We start from the raw sequence: 27431 nt of genomic DNA, 5'->3' as shown, positions 1-27431 counted from the left end.
TTCGCAGCCAGATGTGGTGCGCTTTCTCAAGGGAGTTAATCACCTGCGCCCTCCTCTGCACTCAGTGGTGCCTGCGTGGAATCTCAACCTGGTGCTAAGAGCATTGCAGAAGCCGCCTTTGGAACCCTTGTCGAGGGCATCTCTGAAAGACCTGACGTTGAAAGCAGTCTTTTTGGTGGCTATCACTTCAGCCAGAAGAGTTTCCGAGCTCCAGGCGCTCTCATGTCGAGAGCCTTTTCTGCAGTTCACTGAGGCAGGAGTGACTATTCGCACAGTGCCTGCCTTCCTGCCCAAGATTGGTTCTCGCTTCCATGTGAATCAGCAGCTCTGTCTCCCTTCCTTTCGTAGGGAGGACTACCCAGAGGAGTACTCCGCTCTTGAATATCTGGATGTGAGACGAGTCATCATCAGATACTTGGAAGTGACCAATGATTTCCGGAAATCATCTGTTTGTCCTGTTTGCAGGTCCTCGTAAGGGTCTGCAGGCTGCTAAGCCTACAGTGGCAAGATGGGTCAAGGAAGCCATTGCAGCGGCTTATGTGGCCGCGGGGAAGGTGCCGCCTATCCAGCTGAAGGCTCACTCCACGAGAGCTCAGGCGGCCTCGATGGCAGAGGCCGGATCCGTCTCCTTGGAAGAGATATGCAAGGCGGCAACTTGGGCTTCGGCTCATACATTCTCCAAGCATTACCGGTTGACTGTGGCTGCACGGGCGGAGGCCCGGTTTGGAGCTTCAGTGTTGAGGTCAGGGATTTCTATGTCCCGCCCTGGGTGAGTACTGCTTCGGTACATCCCACCAGTCTATGGATTGATCAGCTTGATGATATGGAAGGTAAAATTATGTATAATCATACCTGATAATTTTCTTTCCATTAATCATAGCTGATCAATCCATAGCCCCTCCCAGATATCTGTACTGTTTATATTCTGGTTGAATTTTAGGTTCAAGTTTAGCCTTCAGTTACTTCAGGAGGACTTCGTGTTCAAGTTCTTCTTTCACTTGATTCCTTCAGAGTTGAGACGAGTTTGTGTTACAGTGAGCTGCTGCATGTCCTTCTCCCCTCCGTTTTACGGGGCTGGATTGAGACATAAATTCTGCCGGCACTCCCTCCCGCTTCGTGGCGGCTGTAGGGCAGCTTTGTACCCCTCCCGCTGCGGCGGTTGTTAGGGTCAGTCAGCTCTCCCGCGGTTGCGGTTTGCAGGATAAGCCAGATCCCCCGCATCGGCGGGTGTGGTGGCCCTCCCCCCGCTCCGCGGGGATGATCTGACGGATTCCCTCCCCACTTGTGTGGGGATGAGCGGGTAATTCCCCTCCCCCGTTTCGGCGGTGGTGAGCTGGGCAGAGTGTCCCTTCGTGGGTGTAATTCTCTAAGTGCTGAGTCCTGCGGATGGAGCTTTGATATCGACATACTGAGGAGTTTCCGGCAGCACATGACCACATATAGGGAGGCAAAAGTTTGCTCTCTATCTCCACCTGCTGGTAGATGGACACAACCCACCAGTCTATGGATTGATCAGCTATGATTAATGGAAAGAAAATTATCAGGTATGATTATACATAATTTTACCTTTTATGTTAAACCATACCTGCTGTACACCTCCTTGGGTGAATCTTTTGGAAAAACTAAATATGAAAGTGCAAAACCCTTAAGAGAGAAACTTCACTGGCTCCCCCGTTCGATTATGCCCCTCCACGTCTTCAATACAGACATAGATTCCCTAATTGAAAATTGACCTGTTTCATTTCTGAGGACACTGCTATTTAAAACTAATGTAACTATGCTGGGGGGTTTTAGTGTTCTGATAATGAGAGGGTAACTCTAGAAAGCTAGTCACTGATATATATTAATTTAGTCCAGTGATTTTCAGCTGAGTCCTCAGAACACAGCCAGTTATTCAGGATATCCACAGTGAATATGCTTGTAATACATTTGCATGCACTGCTTCACTGGATGCATATCTGTCTCATGCATATTCTTCTGGATATCCTGAAAACCATACTGGCTGGGTAAAGGACTAGATTGAGAGCCACCAAATTAGTCCAATAAAAAGGTATCACACACAACTTTGTGGTGGTCCTTAGTTCTACAAATCCAGGTAGACTTACGTGGTAATAATAATCGTTGCTGCTGTCTGGATTGTGCTTCGTCCAGGTGAGTGAAACCACATTTCAGCTATCATGCTGTGGCTTTCTTTTGGAGAAGAAGGGGAATTCCCATTACCATAGTTGTTTAAGAACTCTAAAGTTCAAAATCCCTTAAAGTTCACAGATTATTCCTTTGTTTTGTTTGTTGTTGTTTTTTTGCAGAAGTTTGCCTGGAAATGCTGGACTGGCCTCGGCATTATTCATGTGAGAAAGTGCTGATCCTGCTGACACACTATGACATGTGCAAGAGGAGGTCTGGTCAAATGGATATGAGGCAACTGCAGGCAATTCGGTACCAATATCAGATCTGTTCTCTGTAGCCATGTGATGTTTTATAGAGTATAGCAGGTGTATTTTCAGTTCTGAATACAGAATGATAGCTTTTTTTGTTGTATTCTCTTTTTGAGGGGAGAGGAGGGATGTGGACATATACTAATTTGCTGAAATGCTTGTCAGGATTGATTTGGGGGTGGGGGGTATTAGATAAAAACATAAAAATTCCCATATTGGATCAGACCAGAGGTCCATGTAACCTAATATCTGTTTCTAACAGTGGTCAAGCCAGGTCACAGATACTTCACATCATCCACAAAGTTAACAAATATTATTTATTATCCCACATTTCCCACCTATTTGCAGGCTCAATGTGGCTTACAGAGTTTGTTATGACATAGTCATTCCAGGATATCAGATACAATTAGTAATGTACAACGATTAAGTAAGGGAAGAGAGAAGGAAGGTGTTAGGCAGGATAGTATAGAAGGTGGGCTTTGATAACGGTAGATTGGTGAGGTAGTTTTGTAAGGTTATGGGTTCTCTATGTAGGCCTTGTTGAAGAGATGTGTCTTCAGAGATTTGCGAAAGTTAGTTATTTCGTCATTGGTTTTCAGGGCTGTAGGTAGTGCATTCCACAACTGCGTGCTCATGTAAGAGAAGGTGGTGGCGTGTGTCAGCTTCTATTTTAGTACTTTACAGCTGGGAAGTGCAGATTGAGAAATTTGTGGGCTGATCTTATGGCGTTTCTGGGAGGCAGGTCCACGAGGTTTAGCATGTAGATTGGGGCGTCTGCGTGAATGATTTTGTGTACAGTCGTGCATATCTTGAACGCAATGCGTTCCTTGAGTTGGGAGCCAGTGAAGTTCTCTCTTAGGGGTTTTGCACTTTCATATTTGTTTTTTCCAAATATGAGTCTGGCTGCGTATTCTGGGCTGTTTGTTTTGATAGTCTGTTCTTTGCAGCCAGCGTACAGTGCGTTGCAGTAGTCCAGATGACTTATTACCATTGACTGTACCAGGGTACGGAAGATGTATCTCAGGAAGAAAGGTTTTACTCTTTTGAGTTTCCACATGGAGTGGAACATCTTTATTGTGGTATTCTTCACGTGGGCATCGAGTGTGAGTTTCGATCAATGGTAACTCCAAGAATTTTCAGATTTTGTGAGACAGGAAGATAACAATATGGTGTGGTTATGGTGGAGTAATTGTTTGTGTTGTGTTGGGAAGTGAGTACCAGGCATTGTGTTTTTTCTGCGTTGAGTTTTAGCTGGAATGCATCCGCCCAGGAGTGCATGATTTGGAGGCTTTGGTTGATTTCGTTGGTGATTTCGTTTAGATCATGTTTGAATGGGATGTAAATCATGACATTGTCTGCGTATACGTAGGGGTTGAGGTTTTGATTGGCTAGAAGTTTGGATAAAGGTATCATCATTAGGTTGAAGAGAGTGGTGAGAGGGGGATCCTTGGGGAGCTCCACATTCAGGTATCCATGGGGTGATATTTCCATGTTCGTTGTTACTTGGTATGATCTTGTGGTCAGGAATCCTTTGAACCATTTGAGAACTGTACCTCCTACTCCGAAGTAGTCTAGTATAATATAATAGTATTCCATGATTACCATGTCGAAGGCGCTGGACATGTCGAATTGTAGGAGGAGTATGTTGTACCAGTTTGCTATTGCTTGTTTGAATGAGTTCATTGCGGACACTAGTACAGTTTTGGTGCTGTGATTTGACTGAAATCCTGATTGAGACTCATGCAGAATTGAGTGTTTATTAAGGTATTCAGTGAGTTGTTTTGTCATTATGCCCTCCATGAGTTTGGTTATGAGCGGAATAGATGCTACTGGGCGATAATTGGTTAGGTCCATTGTACTTTTCTTAGCATCTTTTGGCAGCGGAGTAAGTAGGATATTTCCTTTATCCGTGGGAAAGAGACCATTTTGAAGCCTGTGGTTACATGATTCATGAGGTCTTTTTTGAATTGTTTGGGGGCGGATCTTATTAGGCTAGTAGGGCAAATGTCCTAATTTGCATTGTGACTTGGCGTATTTTTTCAAGCCATTGGGAGATTTCATCTGACGATATCGTGTCAAAGTTGGTCCATGATCGATCTGCTGGGCATTCCCCAGGTTTTGGGTCCTAGACATTCAGGATATTTGTGTATTCAGTGATTGTGGTAGGTATCATGAGTCGAGAGCTTTATAATTTTTTCTTTGAAGTAGTTCACAAGGTTGGTTGCGGATGGGGTGTCTGTATTATTAGAGGTGACAGGTGTAGTATTTGTGAGTTTGTTTACGAGTTGAGAAGAGTTTGTTGTATCCTTGTAGTTTGGTCCTATTATGGTTTGTAGTACGTTCTTTTAGTTTGTCTACTTTGTATTTGTATTTTCTTTGTAGCTGTTTCCAGTCCTTTGAGTGTGTGTTCGTCTTTTTCTTGCTCCATGCTCTTCTAATCTTCTGACCTGTGTTTTAGTTCTTTCAGTTCTTCATTAAACCATGGTATTGATTTTTTCTATGAGAGGTTCTGGTGTTGAAATGGTTGTCTAGTACTGTTCTGCATCTGTTGTCCCATTCTTGGAGAAATTGGGGGCGAGTCTTTAGGTGTTATCCATTCGTCGGTATAGAATTGTTGCCAGAATGTTAGTGGGGTCTATTTTGCCTCTCGTAGTATATGTTTTTTTGTTCTTGTTTTTGTTGTTCCTTTTTTGTTCTCCAGCGGAGGGTAAGGTTTGCTTTGTAGTGATCAGACCATGGCATGGCTGTCCATTTTGTATCTGTAAGTGTGAGGTTAGGTTCTGATGAGAATTTTGTGGGTGATAATATCTAGTGTGTGTCCTTTGTTATGGGTGGGTTGCATGTTTGGCCAGTGGAGGTCCCATATTTGGAGGACTAGGACAAACACCTAGTGGGTGTTTGTCCTAGTCCAAACCTTTACAGTGGTGCTAGGGACGGCTTGAGTGGAGCCTGCTTGCTTTAGTGGAGAGAACTGGATCTGAGGGACTCCCCCTTTCTACTAAGGCTGAGCTACCCTGCCCACTCCTTTAACCCCTCAGTTATCAGTCACTTTCCCGGGCCTAGGCAACTGCCTAACCAATAACCAAGGCTTCATAAGGTTTTAAAATAAACAAAATATTCTTTATTCTGGACAACACAAATCTCATTCCACTAAATAATTCTGCTGTCCCTTTCAGAGAGCAGGGGTGTAACTTGGCTTCCAGCACAATTACATCAATGACAATTAAACCTTTTCTCTTTGTAACATGTGGTCCAGCAAATTTATACATTACACATCAGTTTCCCTTTAAGCACATTCCTTCTTTTCCCAACAAAGGGTAGGTCTCAGGGTCCTCTTTACAAACTCAGTGTAACCCTAACCCTTCTTGATACAACTAGGGTAGCTCAAACCCCCCTTCCCACTCCTTCTGGGACTAACCTTAATCCAGGGATTACCAGCCCGCTTTCACACACCAGGGTAACCCAACCCCCGTTTCACTCCTGGGACTAACCTTAACCTGGGGATTGCCAGCCCGTCTTTCACACACCACGGGAATTCAACCCTTACCCAGGCCACCAGATACAACCTTCTTATGCCCTTCCTTCCAGATGGTTTCCCTAGTCTGGAGCCTCAGTCCATACGACTCCATATAGTTATGTCTGTAACCCAGGGGTTCTCAACCCGTCTTCTCCTTCTGGGACATTCTTAACCAGGGATTGTCAGCCCATCCTGTCTTCCTCCTGTTGAGAATCCTTGGCACTCTCTTCTTATAGTAGCTATAGCTAGAGTGTTTCCAGCCACACCCTTTTCCTGAGTACGTAAGTGTTGCCATACTGAGAAAAACCAAAGGTCCATCAAGCCCAGCATCCTGTTTCCAACAGTGGCCAATCCAGGTCGCAATACCTGGCAAGATCCCAAAAAGTACAAAACATTTTATACTGCTTATCCCAGAAATAGTGGATTTTCCCCATGTCCATTTAATAATGGTCTATGGACTTTTCCTTTAGGAAGCCGTCCAAACCTTTTTTAAACTCCGCTAAGCTAACCGCCTTTACCACATTCTCTGGCAACGAATGCCAGAGTTTAATTACACGTTGAGTGAAGAAAATATTTTCTACAGTTCATTTAAATTTACTACATTGTAGCTTCATTGCATGCCCCCTAGTCCTAGTATTTTTGGAAAGCGTAAACAGACGCTTCACATCTACCCGTCAACACCACTCATTATTTTATAGACCTCTATGATATCTCCCCTCAGCCGCCTTTTCTCTAAGCTGAAGAGCCCTAGCCGCTTTAGTCATCCATCTCTTTATCATTTTCGTCGCCCTTCTCTGCACCTTTTCTAATTCCACTATATCTTTTTTGAGATGAACCAGAATAAACACAATATTCGAGGTGCGGTCACACCATGGAGCGATACAAAGGCATTATAACATCCTCATTTTTGTTTTCCATTCCTTTCCTAATAATACTTAACATTCTATTTGCTTTCTTAGCTGCAGCAGCACACTGAGCAGAAGGTTTCAACGTATCATCAACGACAATACCATAGATCCCTTTCTTGGTCCGTGACTCCTAATGTGGAACCTTGCATGACGAACCTATAATTCGGGTTCTCTTTCCCACATGCATCACTTTGCACTTGCTCACATTAATATCATCTGCCATTTTAGACGCCCAGTCTCCCAGTCTCGTAAGGTCCTCTTGTAATTTTCACAATCCTCCCGCGATTTAACGACTTTGAATAACTTTGTGTCCTCAGCAAATTTAATTACCTCACTAGTTACTTCCATCTCTAGGTCATTTATAAATATGTTAAAAAGCAGCGGTCCCAGCACAGACCCTTGGGGAACCCCACTAACTACCCTTCTCCATTGAGAATACTGACCATTTAACCCTACTCTCTGTTTTCTATCTTTAACCAGTTTTTAATCCACAATAGAACACTGCCTCCTATCCCATGACTCTCCAGTTTCCTCTGGAGTCTTTCATGAGGTACTTTATCAAACGCCTTCTGAAAATCCAGATACACAATATCAACCGGCTCACCTTGATCCACATGTTTGTTCACCCCTTCAAAGAAATGTAATAGACAAGATTTCCCTTTACTAAATCCATGTTGACTTTGTCTCATTAATCCATACTTTTGAATATGCTCTGTAATTTTGTTCTTAATAATAGTCTCTACCACTTTGCCCGGATCTCCTCTGGAACCTTTTTAAAAAATCGGCGTTACATTGGCCACCCTCCAATCTTCCGGTACGATGGGAATCGAACTCAGTTCTCCAAGATCAAAGTCCACTGCACTAACCACTAGGCTACTCCTAGCTCTGCAAGCTTATTTTTCAGTTCTATCAGTACCTGGGATGAATACCATCCGGTCCAGGAGATTTGCTACTCTTGTAGAACTGCCCCATTACATCCTCCAGGTTTACAGAGAATTCATTAAGTTTCTCCGACTCGTCAGCTTCGAATACCATTTCTGGCACCAGTATCCCACCCAAATCTTCCTCGGTGAAGACTGAAGCAAAGAATTCATTTAATCTCTCTGCTACGGCTTTGTCTTCCCTGATCCGCCCCTTTTACTCCTCGGTCATCTAGCAGTCCAACCGATTCTTTTGCCGGCTTCCTGCTTTTAATATACCTAAAAAAAATTTTACTATGTGTTTTTGCATTCAACACAATCTTTTTTTCGAAGTCCCTCTTAGCCTTTCTTATCAGCGCATTGCATTTGACTTGACATTCCTTATGCTGTTTCTTATTATTTTCAGTCAGTTCCTTCTTCCATTTTCTGAAGGATTTTCTTTTAACTCTAATAGCTTCCTTCACCTCACTTTTTAACCATGCCGGCTGTCGTTTGGGGTCTTCCGTCCTCCATTTTTAATACACGGAATATATTTGGCCTGGGCTTCCAGGATGATGTTTTTGAACAGCATCCATGCCTGATGTAAAATTTTGACCCTCGCAGTCGCTCCTCTAAGTTTTTTTTTTCACCGTTCTTCTCATTTTATCATAGTCTCCTTTTTTAAAGTTAAACACTAATGTATTTGATTTCCTATGTATACTTACTTCAAGGCTAATATCAAATCCAATCATAGTATGTTCACTGTTATCAAGCGGCCCCAGCACCATTACCTCCCACACCAGATCATGCGCTCCACTAAGGACTAAGTCTAGAATTTTTCCTTCTCTCGTCGGCTCCTGTACCAGCTGCTCCATAATGCTGTCCTTGATTTCAACAAGGAATTTTACTTCCCTAGCGTGCCCCAATATTAAATTTACCCAGTCAATATGGGGTAATTGAAATCACCCATTATTATTGTGTTGCCCAGTTTGTTTGCGTCCCTAATTTCCTTTAACATTTCTGCATCCGTCTGTTCATCCTGGCCAGTCGGACGGTAGTACACTCCTATCACTATCCTTTTCCCCTTTACGCATGGAATTTCAATCCACAGTGATTCCAAGAAGTGTTTTGTTCCTGCAGAATTTTCAATCTATTTGATTCAAGGCTCTCGTTAATATACAATGCTACCCCTCCACCAATTCGATCCACCTTATCACTACGATATAATTTGTACCCTGGTATGACAGTGTCCCACTGGTTATCCTCCTTCCACCAGGTCTCAGAGATGCCTATTATATCTAATTTTTCATTTAGTGCAATATATTCTAACTCTCCCATCTTATTTCTTAGGCAATCTTTTGTCTGATTTTTATTTTTATTTAAGCACACTTGATCTACTACGGTCTCTTTTCCAATCTCACTATCAGGATACCCAGACTGCTGTGCTGATTAGCATAGTGCCTTTCCCACCTGGGAAGCAACAGGTTTCTCCAGTACAACTCCCAGCAGCCACAGCTTCCGCCTCAGGCTGCCTACTGAACCTCTCCCTCAGGTCTGGTTTCCAGCTACCCCTCCACCAAGGTTCAGCTGCCAAGTTACCCATTCCAGGAGGGAGACCTTTTGGCCGGTCCTGGTTTTAAACTTACATCCCAAAGCAGTGTAGCATGTCCCATAATGCACCAGAATGAGTGGCAGAAATTCAGGACTGGCCAAAAAGTCTCCCTCCTGGAACGAGTAACTTGGCAGCTCTGCCATGGCACTTACCTCCAGGGATAAGCAGTAGCTTCACCCAGGTCTAACTTAAATGTTTATTAACATTATCTTAATGAATTTGTCCAAACCGTTTTCAAACCCAGTTACACTAACTGCTTTTACCATATCCTCTGGCAACAAGTTCCAGAATTTTAATTGAGTTGAGTAAAAAAAAAAAATATTTTCTCCTATTTGTTTTAATGTAATTTCATGATGTGTCCTCTACTCTTTGTACTTTTTGAAATAACAAGCAGTTAGGTTTTATCTGTTCCACATCACTCAGGATTTTGTAGACCTCAATCATATCTCCTCTCATCCATTTCTTCTGCAAGCTGAAGCGCCCTAATCTCTTTAGCCTTTCCTCAGTGGAGAGGAGTTCCATCCCCTTAATCATTTTGAACACCCTTTTCTGTACATTATTTATTAACACAATATGTTTTTTGGAGATGTGGCAACCAGAATTGCACATAATACTCAAAAGTACAGTCACACCATGGAACGATACAGAGACATTATAATACTCGTTTTGTTTTTTTTTCTCTATTCCATTCATAATAATTCCTAACATTCTGTTTGCTTTTTTTGGCCGCCACCACATACTGACCAGAAAGTTTCAATGTATTGTCCATGATAACACCTAGATCTTTTTCCTGTGCGATAACTCCTATGTAGAACCAAACTGTGTAGTCGTAATTTTTCAGTTATTCTTCCCAGTGTGCATCACTTGCACTTGTCCACATTAAAAGTTATTTGCCACTTGGATACCCAGTCTTCCAGCCACTTCCCCCTCTAAACCCATCTCTCCTCTTCCCCCATTCTCTGTCTCTGTGGATAACACTCTCATCCTCCTTGTCTCATCAGCTCGTAACCTTGGTGTCATCTTTGACTCTCTTTCTTTGCACATATCCAACAGGCTGCTAAAACCTGTCATTGCTTTCTGTATAATATCACTAAAATTTGTCCCTCTCTGAGAGCACAAACAAAACCCTTATTCACACTCTTATCACCTCTTGCTTAGAATACTTTCTTCTCACAGGTCTCCCACTAAGCCATCTCTCTCCCCTTCAATCTGTTCAAAATTCTGCTGCACGACTTATATTCCGCCAGTGTCACTGTGCTCGTATTAGTCCTCTTCTCAAGTCACTTCTTTGGCTCCCTATCCATTTCCGCATACAGTTCAAATGCCTCTTATTGACTTACAAGTGCATTCACTCTGCAGCTCCTCAGTACCTCTCCACTCTTATCTCTCCCTACACTCCCCTGGAACTCCATTCATTGGATAAATCTCTCTTATCTGTACCCTTCTCCTCCACTACCAGCTCCAGACTCCATTCCTGCACCATACGCCTGGAATAGACTTCCCGAGCTAGTATGTCAAGCTCCATCTCTGGCCGTCTTCAAATCTAGGCTAAAAGCCAACCTTTTTGAGGCTGCTTTTAATTCCTAACTCCTATTCACTTGTTCAGTACCCATGTCTGTTTTATCATTCCCACCTTAGTAATTCCCTTATCTCTTATTTGTCCTTTTTGTCTGTCCTAATTAGATTGTAAGCTGTGTTGAGCAGGGACTGTCTCTTCATGTTCAACTGTACAGCGCTGCGTACGTCTAGTAGCACTATAGAATAAATAGTAGTAGTAGTACTCTTATGGTACTCCTGAAATTTCTCACAGTCCTCATGTGATTAAAGAACTTTGAATAATTTTGTGTCATCTTCATATTTGATCAACTCACCTATCATTCGCATTTCTAGATCATTTATAAATATGTTAAAAAGCCCCAGTACAGATCCCTGTGGCCCTCCACTATTCACTCTCCTCCATTGAGAGAATTGTCCATCTTTTGTCTCGCTTTCTTTTTCATTTATGTTCTTTTATTCTTACTATTAATTTTTTTCTTTCTTTAATTTATTTTTATTTTTCACTGTGGGTCCATGGCACAGGCTAAAATAGGCCTGCTCCACCTGCAATAGGAGAGTGGTCAGTGATGACAATCGTAAAGTCATTTGACTGAGTCTCACTCTCTAGCACGAAAATTATGCGTATGGAAAAATGTTCCCCAGGGCCAGGAAACATCTCTTTGAGCTCTGCAAATATTATGAGGCTGAAGGACACGTCCCTAAGATGAAGAGTTTATTTTGTGTAGAAGCCAGCTTGCTCCATGCAGTCTGGCAGATCATCTTCCTTGGAAAGTGCCTCTGTTCCCTCAGACCTTGGCTGAGAGAGTCCCATCATGAAAAAAGAGGCGTGCCAAACCTCTTCAAAGTAGACAGAGGTCTCAGCTGAAGTTTCCAAACCAAAAGCACATGATTCCTCAGCACTGGCGTACCAGTCTAAATGGTGATTCTCCAAAGTGCATAGTTCCAAGGAGGTCGTTAAGTGCAGATCTCTCAGCGCCAGTCATGTCATTACTCTAAATCCCAAGAAACTTTTTTTCATGCTCGGTGGATCAAGATAGTGTTGTGAGCAGTTATAAAAGAGAGAGCTCCCTATCTTGTCTCCCTTATCTTGTTTTGCTTTCTGTTTGTTTTTCCCTTCAAACCGGTAGGGAAGAGAGAGGGTGTAACTTGGTGGGTCCCTCTAGCCCCAGTGAAGCAAACCATGTTGGATGGTTTTTAGACTGCCCCTTGCTTGGAATTGGTGTGCCCTTCAGCCTTGCCAGAGGAAATTGCTTCCAGCGCCAGTGAAAATGGGGCTTCTCTAACCCCAGCTTTAAGTTCAGTGCCACCACAGCCCAGAAGTTGCTCCTCAGCTGCGGAGAGTGTAGTGCAGTTCAAAGAGGCTCCACTTCTTGTGCAGCCTCTGCAGGGTCTCCCAGTTTACAGCTTCTTCCCCTAAGAATATTCTCACACAAATTGAAGTACAACAGCAATGAGAGCCAGGTGTTTGTGAATTCGGAGACAGGGACAGTGGGACCAACCTGAGACAGAACCTCCCAATATCAGTGGGAGTCCATGCTGGATCATCATATCAGAGCACTGTGCCTTCGGCACACAGCCGCAGAAGTGTGGCCCAAAGGGGTGTGACCACTCCCCTCCAGAACCCTTAGGAGACCGGAAAACTCCTTGATGTTCCTCTTGTCGTCAGACTTTTGTGAGTACTGTGCTTTTTGAATTATGGGGAAGAAAAATAAGGAAGGCTCTGTATCCTCAGTCTCTAAAGTTACTGTTGACCCAATGGCTAGACACGTTCAGCCTGTTATTACAACAAGGAGCTCCACGTTTTGTGTGGCAACTCCTACTTCGATCTCAGGAGCGTCTTTATGCACTGGGAGTCCCTTACCCCACCCGTACCTATATCTTCTTTTCTAGACTCCCAAGGACGGGACATCCGAGATGGTTCTTGTTTCTGTTGGGGTTTTGGGAAATGGGGACTCCTCTAATTTCTGGAGCTAGATGCAAAATACCTGTACCAGTCCCACATCCAGTGGTTGAATTGGTCAGTGTTGGACAAGTTCCCTCTGATTTATCTTTGGCTGACATTTGGAAGCCAGTCTCTAGAGTAGAGTCTGTGCTAAAAAAAAAAAACCTGTTTCTCAATTGTGTGATTACCCAGAGCAAGTTTCACAGTCCTTGCAAAACCTTGATCTTAGAACTGTTGATTGTGATAAATGGCTGGGATCCTTGGAGCCTAAAGTTAATACACTGCAAGTCACAAGCATAACAGCTATTAGGGGTAGTTTATTTCTTTATTGTAATTGTGAGCAGTTATAGAATTATCACAGGTCTAGGAATTTGAAGTTTTTAAATTTTCCTGTCACTAGATTATCATGTGAGCTATTGCTTCAGAAATAGTAACATTGTAACATAGTAGATGACGGCAGAAAAAGACCTGCACGGTCCATCCAGTCTGTCCAACAAGATAAACTCATATGTGCTTCTTTTTGTACCTGTCCTCTTCAGGGCAAGGAAGGAAGTTTTTTAAATTGCTAAAATAGACACAAATTGTTTTTTCAAGTTTGTATTATTTATCTCAGAAGAAAATTATTCAGAAACCTGATGAGGAGGCAATGGAGTCATGAGAAAATGTTTCAGAGTTTGATTTAACAAAATTTCTAGAGACTTCTCAGGACGAGTTTAGCCAACGCTACACCCTTTTGGGTTTTTTTATTTCTGAAAATGGTAAGCTTCTTGTACTTCATACATTTAAAAAAATGTATATATATATTGCAGTTAGAAGCTTAGAATCTTTCCTGAAATATCAAGGTCTACACAGTAGAGACATAAGAAAAAAAGAGTCCTCTGGCAATAGACCTTAGATTAGGGTTAGATATAGTTTAGGATGGTTAAGCAGCGTTGAGTATACTGTATTAGTATTTTGATTTCTTTTTGTTTCATTGCTTGGAATTGTACACTATGGACCTCTTTTATCAAACTGTGCTAGTGGCTCCCAATGCGGTAATGCCAACAAAGCCCACTCATTTTGAATGGGCTCCGTTGGCATTGCCACGAATTAACCGCTAGCGTGGCTTGATAAAAGAGGTCCTATGTGCTCCCCTTGATGTTGGCTTGACTATATTAGTTTTCGTATATTGATTATTTCTTATTAGTTTCTGTATATAAGATTGCTTTGTGTCTTTTGAAGCAGATTAATAAAAATAAAGTGGAAAAAAAACAAAGAAGTGCAACAGCAGCCATTGTGAGTGCTTCAATTTGTCCAGGGCGAATGGCTTCTGGTGGAGGTGGAGAAATAGCCTAGTGCTTAGTGCAGCAGGCTTTGATCCTGGCAACCTGGGTTCAAGTCCCACTGCAGCTCCTTGTGACCTTAACCCTCCATTGCCCCAGGTACAAAAATCGTACCCCCCTGTTTACCAAGCCATACAGCAATGCCAACACAGCCCATTCACGGCAGCTGCCAGCACAGCCTAGCAAACAGTGGGGGTAGATTGTGAGCCCTCTAGGGTCAGAGAAATTACTTGCATATGTGTACAGCACTGTGTACATCTAGTAGCACTATAGAAATGATTATTAGTAGTAGTAGTTTGAGGTAGCTTTGGACTCACTTTGGGACACCATGCAGGTGCTCAGTACCTCCTTACTTAAGGTGGCTTCTAGGTTTGTGGCTGATATTTCTGTGGTGACTGGAGCAGCTAAGCTGCATGCCCAAGTGTTGGACCAGAATGCTGTTCGATTTCGGTCAGGCTGTAGCAGAGACGATGTCAAGTGTTTTGTCTCTGCATCCCAGGGCTCAGGCTCTGGGGATGTGCTTTTCCTTACCTGTTCCTTGTAATTGTGTTTTGACTTATGAGGGGAAATTGTATTATTTTTATCCTAAGCAATTATTAGAATGTTTATTTATTTATTAGGATTTATTTACCGCCTTTTTGAAGGAATTCACTCAAGGCAGTGTACAGTAAGTTTGGTTTCTAAGGAAGAACTGAGGATTCAAACATGATGTTTTGAAGTGATAGATATAAGCACTGTAAGATTGGCTTGAGGCACTGTTCTAATTGTAGTTATCTGCTTTTCTTTTTTCTTTCTAAGATTCTTGGTGCTGTTTTTCCCTAATATTGTGGATGGAATGTAGTTCTACATTTCCTGATTGTAATTTAGATTTTTTTTTGTGTATGTTTGTGCTTTACTTATTTAATTGCATGAATGATGTGATTATGTTTGGAATTATTCTAAATTTTAAAAAAAACAACAACAAAAAAAGCTTATTTCCTGTGCTGACTCTTCTGCACCCAAGATGTCCCATTATGAGCTTTCCAGTACAGATCACACTTCTGTACTGAGTTCAGCACAATGCACTAGCTGTGTTAAAACAGTTTGTCCATCTGCACAGAGAAAGCACATATCTTCTTCATCATTCTCTTTGCCTGCATCCTGGGCACAGCAAACATACACAAGAGGCTCCAAAGGGTCCAGTCAACACATAAAAAGTCACTAACCACTCTATTTTTTGTCACAGAACAGATGAGTTGTCCACTTTGGTTTCATTGCTACTATTAGACCAACCTAATTATTTTTCTACAAATAATGTTCAGTGACTTTGGAAGAGGATGGTGCAAAGATATTCCAGGAGTTAGTTACCAAGATCTATCCTAAGTTGCACCTCAAGTATCATAGTCCAACCAGATCACTGTGCCGCAAAGCGGAGCACAATCCTCTTAAATCCAGTAGTTTCATTATTTTTTGTTGAATTCTGAGACACAAAAGAACTAATCTTCATCTTCTGTCTGCCCACTCCTAGACTGTTCTGGAAGATTTATTTATCAAATTTAATATTTCACAGCCAAAGTTCTAAAGTGTATTTATAATAGTGAAAAGCATAACTAAATATACATATTCAGTATGATCCAATTATAATACATTTAAAATAACCTTTTGGGGGAAAAAGGTGGTAGGGATATGCATTTGTTATTGTGCCTTAAACAATTTAGGGGTCCTTTTACTAAGGTGCGCTAAATAATAAAGCCCATTATATTCCTATGGCCATCTTATCTTTTAGCACAATAACCAAACTGTAGATCTCTACAGAGAGATAATAGAGTTTGAAGTTCATTCAGTGTATAATTAATTTAACAGGATAATCAAGACGCGTGTTAGAAGTGGCGTTCCTTGTTTTGAAGTCGAATGGGAAAAGCCAGGTGTGTGAATTTTATACTTGTATGTGTGTGTAATGTTGTTGCAGACTAAGGCCCAAGTTCTAGCATTTATTAATTAGCTATTGCTTTCTTCTCTTTGAATTTCATGCTTACTTCGTGCATCTAATTACTTATTGAATAAAAACAGAGACTGTGATGTCAGATAAGGACCTTGGGCCACTTTAATTTGCCAGTTTTACTCCTAGGCCCTGATGATCAGAAGCAAACGCGGGCACTAGAAGCTATTAGCGCCGTACTAGTGCCTGCGTTTCCTCCCGCCTCATGGTCAGACCCAGCAAGTTCGTGAAGCAACGAGCTCAGCCGACTCTGACTGCAAGTAGTATGCAAATGCATGCAAAACAGGGCATTACCTATTTATCCTCAGTGGGCAGCGCACCAAACATTGGCGCTACTCCTGTGGCAAGCCCTACACCAGCTTGGAGCTGGGGTTAGGGTTCACAGAGCATTGGGGAGCCCTGTCCAGCATGCATTTGCATGCTTACAGGCCCCCATCCCCCTGGGCACAGGGGGCTGGGGGTCCGTGGTCCTCCAGCTCCCCTAACCCTCCCCCCCCAGACAAGTTTCCCTGGTGGTCCAGTGAGCTACCCCCACTCCTTGGACACAGACATCCAGCCCACCCAAAAACCCTGACACCAGTGGGCAACCCTACCCCCAGCCGTCCTGGTGATATAGTGCCTTCCAACCCCTCTCCCCATCCCCCTGTACCTTTAGAATTAGAGGAGGGAGTAGAACTCCCTCAAAATGGCGGTGCCCTTCCCTGCCTGGTGCATCCTTAGATGCATTTGGGGCTTCAGTACCAGATAAGGGAATTTATCCCTATATGGTATTGAAGCCCTGCCCAGTACATCCCCTGATGCACTGGGCAGAGCAGGGCACCACCATTTTGAAGGTAGTGTTCCAGGAGGAGGGAGTGCTACTCCCTCCTGTGCTGCTAAAGGTACGGGGGGGGGGGGGGTTGGGGGCAGTAGACCACCTGGGGCGGGTGGGGGTAAGGTTGCTCACTGGGCCACCAGAGAAAATTTTTCCTCCTGCAGAAGTTCCCCCATGATCAAAACTAATAGCGCATATAAATTTGCTTGTTATTAGTTTTGATCATTGGGGCTTTAATTCCCCGCGCTATTCCGGTGCTAATTTTTCAGTGCTGTTCAGAACAGCACGGAGAATTTGATCATCGGCTCCCTAGTGCTGTACTATAAACTCCAGTTGTACTCTTGCTTTCCCCTCATTTCTTTGCAATTTATGATAAGTTTGTCTTTGTATTTATCCCAGGCTTTCATGAATGCCATTATCATTTCTTCTCCACCTCCTTTAACAGTCCATTCTGTGTATCCAGCACCTTTTCTGTGAAGAAATCATTTCTGATGTTGCTCCTGAGTCTACCTCTGTGAAGCTTCATACTGTGAGCATTCTAGAGCAGTGTTTCTCATGCTGGTCCTAAAGTATCCCTTAGCTAGTCTTCATTTCATTATAATCCACAATGAATATGTATTGTTAGCAATGTATGTAAATCTGTCTGATGTTTGGCTTCCAAAACAATGTTCTAGGGGAGGACTCACCAGCATTTTATAGAGGCAATATCTCTTTTTGTGCTGGTTATTCATCTGTGCACCGGCTACCAATGTTTAGCTGTTTTGTGATCATCAGACATCACCCCATTGCATTCTGCTCTCAAGGATTCTGTACCCCAAATGCATGATTCTGTCCTTTATTGCATTCACACATAAGGGCCCTTTTATTAAAGCACTTTAAGTATTTAACATGCAAATTCGCATGCGTTAACTGCTATTGCACAAGCTTTCTGTTTCCATTTTCCCCGTTCTGTTCCAAACAGCATTTTAAAATTAGCACCAGAACAACAGTGGGAACAACGCACCAATGATCAAACTAATAACATGTTTGAAAGCCCCACCACCACCAATAATACAAGAAAAATACCTGGTGGTCTAGCAGGACATAATTGTAGCCCCCTCCCCCCCCCCCCCCCCCCCCGCGCTGGCGACCTAGTGCTACCCCCACACCCCCCTGGACCCTCCCAGCACCCCATATACAAAAATAATACTTGGTGGTCCAGCAGGACCCTACTTATACCCCCAACCCCCCTCCCATACCCTCCTCCTGCAAGCGCTACCATCAAAATGGCAGCGCCCTACCTGACCTGGTGCATCCTGGGATGCGCTGGATGGGGCTTCACTACCATTTTGAAGGCAATGCTCACAAGAGGAGGGAGTGCTACTCCCTCCTCCTGCCTGCCTTAAGGTACGGGGGATTTGGGTTGGGGTTGGCTGGGGGGCTAAAACTAGGGTCCCACTGGACCACCTGGTATTTTATTTTGTATTGGGGGGGCTGGAGGTCCAGTGTCGGTTTCTAGGGACCTAGGGTTGGTTGGGGGACCTGGAGAGGCAGTAGGCCACCAGAGCAGGGGGGCCTTAGCCACTGGACCCCCAGGACTGATGGTGGCAGCCTGGGCTGAAAATGACAGCCCAGGCTGCCTGGCTTGGTGGGGGGGGGGGGGGGGGGGGGAGAAGAGAGAAGCCTTAACCCTAACACCAGCTCCGAGCTGGCATAGGGTTAAGGTGGTATTCCACCCATACAATCAAAATGCAGTTCTCTGATCATACGGGTGGAATACCACAGAACTCATTTAAATGAACTCTGTGGTATTCCCTGGCACGCTCGTTGTTTGCTGCGCCAAACCTCTCTGATCATTCTGTGCTGGTAAATGCGGGTGCTAGTGACCTCTAGCGCTAGCATTTACCTTTGATCATTATGGCATTAGTGCACACTGCTTCACAAGTGAACTGCATTTTATCTCGGGTTCATGTATAGCATACTGCAGTTAGCACGGGGTACATGCCACAAGCTGTCATTTGTGCATTTAGTTCAGGTTCAGTTAGTGCCACTTCATTAGGAGGCGCAAAGTGTATCTGTGCTGACGGCAACCACAGCGCATACTAATGAACATTTCTGTGCAGTTGCTGTAAGTACTACATGTTACGTTTGGTTGTTAAGGCAGAGTAAGTGCAAAACTTAACTCACTTTAGTAAAAGGGCCCCTTAATGAAATTGTACTTTTCTGTTTTACAACCTTGTAAATTCAGGCTTGAATATACAGCAGTTTGCTACAGGTGCTATAGAAGTAAATTAATAGTAATGGCATAAGACAAAAAGAGCATTTGTTTGGTGTTTTTATATACTGCAAATATATCAGTTCTGTAATTGGCATACAATAAGTAAAACAAAATAAAAACATAAAAGTAAATATAAAAGGTACTAGACTAAACATCAGCAAATAATAATTAAAATAGAGAATTTCAGATAATAAATACCTACTAGAATCAGAAACAAGTGACATTCTTTAAAACCACACTCTTTCCAAAGACTAGAAGTAGTTATTCTTCTTTTTGTCTTGCATATCTGCACTTGATCTGTGAACAACTAAGCTAGTCAACTAGCCCAGTTATATTTAAAGTTATTTTCTAGCACCTTTATCTAACTGATTTACACATCACCTTTTTGGTTTTGTGCACAAGGACTGCCATTTAACACTTAAGACATGTACTTATTTTTTAGAGCACTTTGTCTGTGCAGAGGGCCACCCTTTGGAATCTCAGCCAGTGACAGTGGAGGAGGAATCTCTGTTTCGAGCTGCCTACCCTGACATTGTTGAATGTTTTCAAAGAGTAAAGTTGGATGTTGGCAACAGAAAACATAAAAGTAAGTGTTTCAGCCAATATTTCTCTAGGCTTCTTAGAAGATTAGGTGCTCATTTTCAAAGCACTTAGACTTACAAAGTTCCATAGGTTTCTATTTATTTATTTATTGCATTTGTATCCTGCATTTTCCCACCTATTTGCAGGCTCAATGTGTCTTACAGAGTTTGGTTATGACATAATCATTCCATGGGGCTCATTTTCAAAAAAGAAAAACATCTAAACAGTTGCATAAATCAGCATTTGTTTTTCTCACAAAAACATCCAAATCAGTATTTTTGAAACCTATTTTTTCAGACATTTTTCTATGCTGTTCATCTGCAGTGCGTCCAGATCTCAAGGGGCATGTCAGGGGTGTGTTAAGGGCGGGGTATGGGTGTTCCTAAGACTTAGATGTTTTTCAGCCATAATAAAACAAAACCATTCAAAACTAAAAGTAAGACAAATTGATCTAGACTACTACTACTACTTAACACTTCTATAGCGCTACAAGGCATACCTGTTTTTAGAACAAATAAGGCACAAAAAGGTGCCCTAAATGACCAGATAACCACTGGAGAGAATCAGGGATGACCCCACCCCCCATGGTCACTGACCCCCTTCCACCCCCTCCCAAAAAAAGGGAATAAAATATGACTTATCCCCTTTATTATTATTGAAGACTGTTGTTAATAAAGATCTTTCCTGGACACCATCTGCGAGAGGTTCTTCCTTTTTTTCCTCTACTGTTTGATGCCTGGTGTTTACCAGCCTCTATGACAGCCTGAGATGTTATAGCCAGGTCTAGTAGTGCAGCATGCAGGACCCTGGAATAGTGTAGTGGTAGGTGCAGTGCACTATGCAGTGGGATACTCAGGTCCCTATCTTCCTCTACCTGTCACACTCGTGGTGTAAACAAGCCCTCCAAAACTCATCAGAAACCCACTGTACCCACATATAAGTGCCCCATTCACCCATAAGGGCTATTGTAGTGGTGTATAGTTGGGGGTAGTGCGTTTGGGGTGGGTTTTGGAGGGCCCAGCAGACAAGATAAGGGAGCAACAGTGACGTGTGTACCTGGGAGCATTTATTTGTAGTCCACTGCAGTGCCCCATTGCTCTCCTGGGATATTTTGGAGACTACTCTGCTAAAAATGCTAGCCCCTCCTACATCCCAATGGCTTGATTTTGTGCTTTTTTAACTTGGGTGGTTTTTTTTTTTTCGAAAATGGCCTGAAAAGATAAACGCGCAAAGCACAAAATCTTGTTCAAAATGGTATTTTCGAAAAAAGATAGACTTTTTCCCTTTTTTCGAAAATGGGTATATTTTCTGTTCAGATTTTGGATGTTTAATTCAAAATGTCCAAAGTTCGACTTAGATGCACTATCAAAAGTGCCCCTTTATGTAACTTTGTAAGTCTAAGTTCTTTGAAAATACGCCTCATAGTAATCTGTAACTTTGTAAGTCTATGTGCTTTGAAAATGAGCCTCTAAATTTTTAATTATATCACCATCTAAGGAAGGAACCATAAGTCCCAAAAATCTGCTTCTTAAACAATGTTAGCGTTATAAAGTTGTCATCTTGAGCCAGCTATTTTGTTGGTTTTTATTTAACTAGTGTTATTTTCAGCAAGCTGACATTGTACTTCCATTTGGGACTAAATTCTATAAATGGCGCCTAAAAAAATGGCACTGAAGAAAAGCACTTTGTGCTATTCTGTAAGCAACGCTCAAAATTAGGCACCTCGCGAGACTGGGGGATTGGGCGTCCAAGTGGCAGATGAAGTTCATTGTTGACAAGTGCAAAGTGATGCATGTGGGTAAGAGGAACCCGAATTACAGCTATGTCATGCAAGGTTCCGCGTTAGGAGTTACGGACCTAGAAAGGGATCTGGGAGTCATCGTGGATAAGACGTTAAAAACGTCTGCCCAGTGTGCTGCCGCGGCTAAGAAAGCGCACAGAATGTTGGGTATTATTAGGAAAGGGATGGAAAACAAACACAAAGATGTTATAATGCCGTTGTATCGCTCCATGGTGCGACCGCACCTCGAGTATTGTGTCCAATTCTGGTCGCCGCATCTCAAAAAAAATATAAAGGAATTAGAAAAGGTGCAGAGAAGGGCGACGAAAATGATAAAGGGAATGGAACGATTTCTCTATGAGGAAAGGCTGAGAAGGTTAGGGCTCTTCAGCTTGGAGAAAAGGCGGCTGAGGGATGATATGATAGAAGTCTACAAGATAATGAGCAGAGTAGAGCGGACAGATGTGAAGCGTTTGTTTACACTTTCAAACAACAACAAAACCAGGGGGCACAAGATGAAGCTAGAATATGGTAAATTTAAAATAAATAAGAGAAAGTTTTTCTTTACTCAGCTTGTAGTTAGACTCTGGAACTCGTTGCCGGAGAATGTAGTGACAGCAGCTGGCCTTACGGAATTTAAAGGGGGTTTGGACAGATTCCTGAGGGAAAAGTCCATTGAACATTATTAAATTTTTTTTTTTTGGGGTGGGGGGGTTGCTGGGTTCTTGAAGCCTGGATTGGCCGCTGTCGGAGACAGGATGCTGGGCTTGATGGACCCTTGGTCTTTTCCCAGTATGGCGGTGCTTATGTACTTATGTACGTAATAGCGCTTATCGCCTTGAACTGCAAGTACTTTTAGGCATGGCCATTTACATGAACAAAACCCTAGTGTAAACCCCCCACACCTATTTAAGCGCAGATTCCCCAAATTCTATAACACGCACAGTTTAAAGCACCATTTATAGAATTTGGGGTTAGTGTTGATTGCACCCTAATTCAACAGCTTCTTTACAATATGTATGGAACAATTAAATTAGAAGACATGATTTTGGTGCAGTTTTCCTCTTATCCTACTGTTGATATTGTTTTCTTTTATACTTATATTTTTATAGTAAACTATTTTAAAGTGGATGGTGCATTATTCTTATGTAAGTTCAGACTGCCTATTCCCTCTCCCCAATAAATGGTGCCCATTTTGTCACTCCTTTGCTGGATTTTAAAAGTTTAAATTTACTGTTTTTGGAAGCTAATTATTTTTTCTAGTGATGCCATCCTTTATTTTGATCCTGTAATGTTTGGACTCCACATGGTAATCCTGTGTTTCTAAGATAAGAATTTAGGATTACTAGTGAACTGTCTTGTCAGACTAGGATGATTCAGTCCTGGTTTCACCCAGTAGCATATATTTTTTAAAATATGCTGTTTTACTTCCTTGGAGTAATCAAAACTATGGGACACTAATAGGCAGATGATCAAAAGCAAACACCGGCGCTAGAGGCTGTTAGCGCCATACTAGCGCTGGCGTTTGCTACCGCCCCATGATCAGAGCCCTCGAGCGCGTGAAACAACACGCTTGAGGGCTCTTTGCACAAATAGCATGCAAATGCATGCTAAACAGGGCTTAGCGTATTCATCGCCAATGATCAGTGGCCAGCCAGATCCGAGCTGGCGTTAGGGTTTGCAGATCATTGGGGAGGAATGGTGAGCCCTGTCCAGCATGCAGTTGCATACTGGCAGGCCCCTGTTCCCCCCCCCCCCCCCACCAAAGCAAACCTGCCAATGGGGCTGGAGGTCCGGCGGACCTGCGGTCCCCCCCGACGACCCCCCCCCTCAGGTTCAGGGAGGGCTGGAGATCTGGTGGGTCTCCAGCCCCCTCCAAACCCCCAGAAAATGGTCCCTGGTGGTCCAGTGGTGGCCGGCCAACCCCCCCCCCCCCCAGCAAGCGACGGGGGGGGGGGGTTGGAGGTCCAACGGACCTCCAGCCCACCCCAACTCCCCCCCCCCCCCCCCCCAGCGTTGTCTGCTGAATCCCTGGTGGTCCAGCGTGAAAAAGAACCCCCTCTCGGCCCCCCCCTACCTTAGTTGGAGGAGGGAGGTAGCCTGCCTCCCTCCCCTTCCTTGGGTTGATGACGCTGCAAAATGGCAATTCCCTTATATGGTCTGTAGCCCCACCCAGCGCATCCCAGGATGCACTGGGAAGGGCTGGGCGCCGCCATTTTGCGGCGGTGTCAACCCAAGGAAGAGGAGGGAGGCAGGCTACCTTCCTCCTCCAACTAAGGTAGGGGGGCCGTGAGGGGGTTCTTTTTCACGCTGGACCACCAGGGATTTGGCAGACAATGCTGGGGGGGGTGGGATTTCGGGTGGGCTGGAGGGGGGGGTTGGTCGGCGGCCACTGGACCACCAGGGACCATTTTCTGGGGGTTTGGGGGGGCTGGAGACCCACCGGATCTCCAGCCCTCCCTGAACCTGAGGGAGGGAGGGGGGACCGGAAGTCTGCCGGACATCCAGCCCCCGTTACTTTGGGCAGGGGTAGTCAGGGCCTGGTGGTCCCATTGACCTCCAGCCCCTGTGTTTGACAGGTTTGGGCTTTTGATAGCCCAGACCTGTCAAACAAGTGCAGGAGGATTGTGCTGAGCGCATGCTCAGGCACAGTTCGCCCACACTTCTACCCCATGATCAGAGATAATTGCACTGCTTAAATTTGCATGCATTATCTCTGATCATAGGTCTAATAGCGCCCCGCGCTGTTCCAGCGCTATTTTAGAGTGCTGTTTGGAAAGGCGCGGGGCTTTTGATCATCTGCCTGTAAGATGGTTTCTACTACACCCACAGAATAAGATGGGAATATTTGTCCTTTGGGTTTGAAAAGTAAACGATTTAATTGTACTTCCTTTCTTTTATTACAGGCAAGAAGACCAAAATTAGAGGAAAGCAAATCTCTGAGCTTGACAGTGTAGCTGATCAGTTCACTCAAATGAACTTAAAACATGAAGAGAAGGAGACCTTTACTTCAGTGGATTCTGAGGAAGATCTTCAAATAGTTTTGAATAGGGGAAACCTACAAAAAAACAAGTCAAGTTGTGATGATTCTTCATATACTATGGTCTCATCAACAACAGCTGGATCACTACCAAATGCGCATCCAGTGTACGTGCCAGACAGTGCAAAGTGTGCAACAACATTTGATGATCCATTATGCCCTTCAGTACAGTTCAGCGAACACTCCCTTCATGTGTCATCACCTGACATCTCATCCCTAATCTCTGAAATGCAACTGAGTAACATTGATTGGGAGGCGACTTCATTTAGCTGTTCCCCTCAGGTGCAGAGTCATATTAATCCTGCTCATATTTTAACAACTGATGAGGCTGTTGGGTATTCATCTAATAATTGCACAAATCAATGGTACCACTCACAATGTAGAGGCATAGGAAATGATATAGCTACTACCAAACCTGGTCCATGCGTTCAGACTTCTTGCTGTAGTCTAGAATATTCCTCTTCTGTTGATACCTTTGTAGCTGCACATCTTCAAACAATGCCTTTAAAAGAGCGCATTCTTCTGAAGAATGCTTTCCAGTATGATACTTCACATCCTCAAAGCCTGCTTTCTAGTACAACAGGTTATTTGACCAATCAATCATTTGTGGAGAGCAAAAGAGACTCTTCAGATTCTTGGACAGCATGTCTTCCTGTTCGCTGTTCATCTGATGTAGTGTATATAAAAGAGGATTCTGCGCAATTGGATGCACAAAAAGAGATGAAAAACTGTGAAGCAGCAAGTATGGCTGCTAAAGTCCTACAGTGCAAGAAACCAAGTAGCTCTGTGCCACTGGCAGTTCGAAGTGGTCACCCTGGCAAATTCCTCCCTTGGGTGAATGACCCACAAAGAGAATCAACTGACTGTAGAAGTGGAATAATGAAAACTAAAACCGGTCGGAAGCAGAATACTAAAAAGAGTGTCTGCCACATAGGGTACTCTTCTAGCGAAGAGAGTGACAGGGAAGATATTAACAGTGAACCACAGCTTGCTAAAGTTAAGCAGCACAGCAGAAAAATGAACCCGACTCAGTGTAAGAAAAAGAGCTCAAAGAAGCTAGGTGACAATGGAAGAGGACAAGAAGCAAGTCAAGGGGCACTAATCGAAAAGAGTTGTGATATGACTGGAAGCTGTTTTGCAGATCAAGATGCTGCAGTGTCACACACAAGCACTTCTATGCATAAAAGTTCAAGTGTAATTGTCAGTTTCCAAAACCCCATGGAAAGAGTCACAAGATGTGATTCACCTTTGTTGCCGGTACATGAAGATGCAAACGATGATTCAGTCCTTTCTGTAGATAGTCCTCTGCCATTGTCTGAGAGGCTAAAGTTAAGACTAGAGAGAAGTTGATGCACTAAAAGCTCTTGTCATGCCTTAGCTTCCCATTCGCCATGATTTTTGGCTTAACTAAAAGGTGTGCATAGTCTTTCACATAGCCTGCTTTTTTGACTATCAAGTACTGCCCAACTAATAATTTCTATTATGTCTTGTTTGCTTTTTTTCTTTTTCTTTTTTGAGCAAATTAACAGAAGAAGTAAATAGTTTTTCATTCAGAACCAATTTGTAGATTCTAATACTGTTGTAAAGTAATGACTAATGAGCATTACGTTACTTGGCAGAAACCATAATAGCAAGATTGCTTGCTGACCGAAAATGTAAAACCTGTATTTTATATGTAAATGTTTTTAGTAGCTATTAATTCATGTTGATTATACTTTATTTTGTATGAGTGTGTTTGTGTGTAGATTAATTGTACCTCTCTGCTATTTTGGCTTATTTTAGTTCTTTTTGGATATCAGGTTTTAAACAGTAATACTACTGAAATTTATACATGTACAGCTTACCTTTATCTCAAATCTATGTGTACTATTGTGGACTCACTCTAATATCCTTTGTTTTGTACAGTTTTATTCACTTTTTTATGTACATAATATTTAAAAAAATAAATGTGACCTTTTTTGTAGCCACAGCCCAATTATTAGAAATCAACTCCCTGCCTCCACTTGCTAGTTGTTTTTGCTGTATAATGTCTGCATTAGAATCTAAGGATCAGCACAGCAATACCCTAATTTACTTGGAATCGTGAGTTTCCTTATCTTCCTAGGCCAGTCTTTCAGTGACATCATCACCAATATAAGATTTTAGTGCAGTGCTGGAACTTGCCAGCATTCTCTTACCTCCAGCAGATGGTTGCAGTGTGGATTGGTGCCGCAGGCTTCTTGTAGTGCAGGTTAAGTTTGTGGCCCATGGTCGAACTCCAGTGCCTTCTGTAAGCACTTAGGGATCGGTCGATGGACCCTTGCCCTAATTGAGCCAGAGTGTAACTCCAAGTGTAGGACTTGGGCCTACAGGTCTATTTCCTGGGTGCCTGGGTTTCTGAGTTGGTGTACCCCATGGGAACACTGCTGGGGAGATAGGTATAAGGCTTCTGTATCTGAGTTGCATTTGGTCATTCCTACTCGTTCTCCTACTTCACTGATTGTTTTTGCCCACTGGTTGCCTATATTGTCTCTGAGCTGTGCTGTGTATAAAGTTTGTTTTTTTTAAAAAAAAAAAGCTAAATAAGAAAAAAGATGTGAAGGGCAGTGTGTTCACAGCAGGGGCATAGCCACAGGAGGGCCTGGGCCCACCCACTTTGGGATCAGGGCCACCCAGCAGCTCTGCACTCTTGCAAGCGCTGGCATAGCATGAGCAAGCTGGTCTGTGTAGGCTCCTGCGGTCCTGCATCTTCCTCCCTCCCTGCCTTTACTTACAAAAGTTTGTATCAAAGGGTTGCCAGCAGTAGCAG

At 43.3% G+C, this 27431-nt stretch overlaps 1 protein-coding gene across 1 annotated transcript in view; it reads left to right on the top strand.

Moving 5' to 3' along the window:
* GEN1 (GEN1 Holliday junction 5' flap endonuclease) overlaps window positions 1-26524 on the top strand; it is a 113061-nt gene extending 86537 nt beyond the window's left edge. The window contains 4 exon segments of the mRNA XM_030198843.1: window positions 2310-2436; window positions 16035-16096; window positions 19684-19827; window positions 24510-26524. Of these exon segments, the coding sequence (XP_030054703.1) occupies window positions 2310-2436; window positions 16035-16096; window positions 19684-19827; window positions 24510-25993 (1817 nt within the window). The 3' untranslated portion in view covers window positions 25994-26524.
* Window positions 26525-27431: the final 907 nt, after the last annotated feature.

The sequence above is a fragment of the Microcaecilia unicolor genome, chromosome 3 (assembly GCF_901765095.1).
Source record: "Microcaecilia unicolor chromosome 3, aMicUni1.1, whole genome shotgun sequence".
Classification (NCBI taxonomy): domain Eukaryota; kingdom Metazoa; phylum Chordata; class Amphibia; order Gymnophiona; family Siphonopidae; genus Microcaecilia; species Microcaecilia unicolor.
The sequence above is the reverse complement of the archived record's forward strand: the minus strand, read 5'-3'. Positions and strand labels throughout refer to the sequence as shown.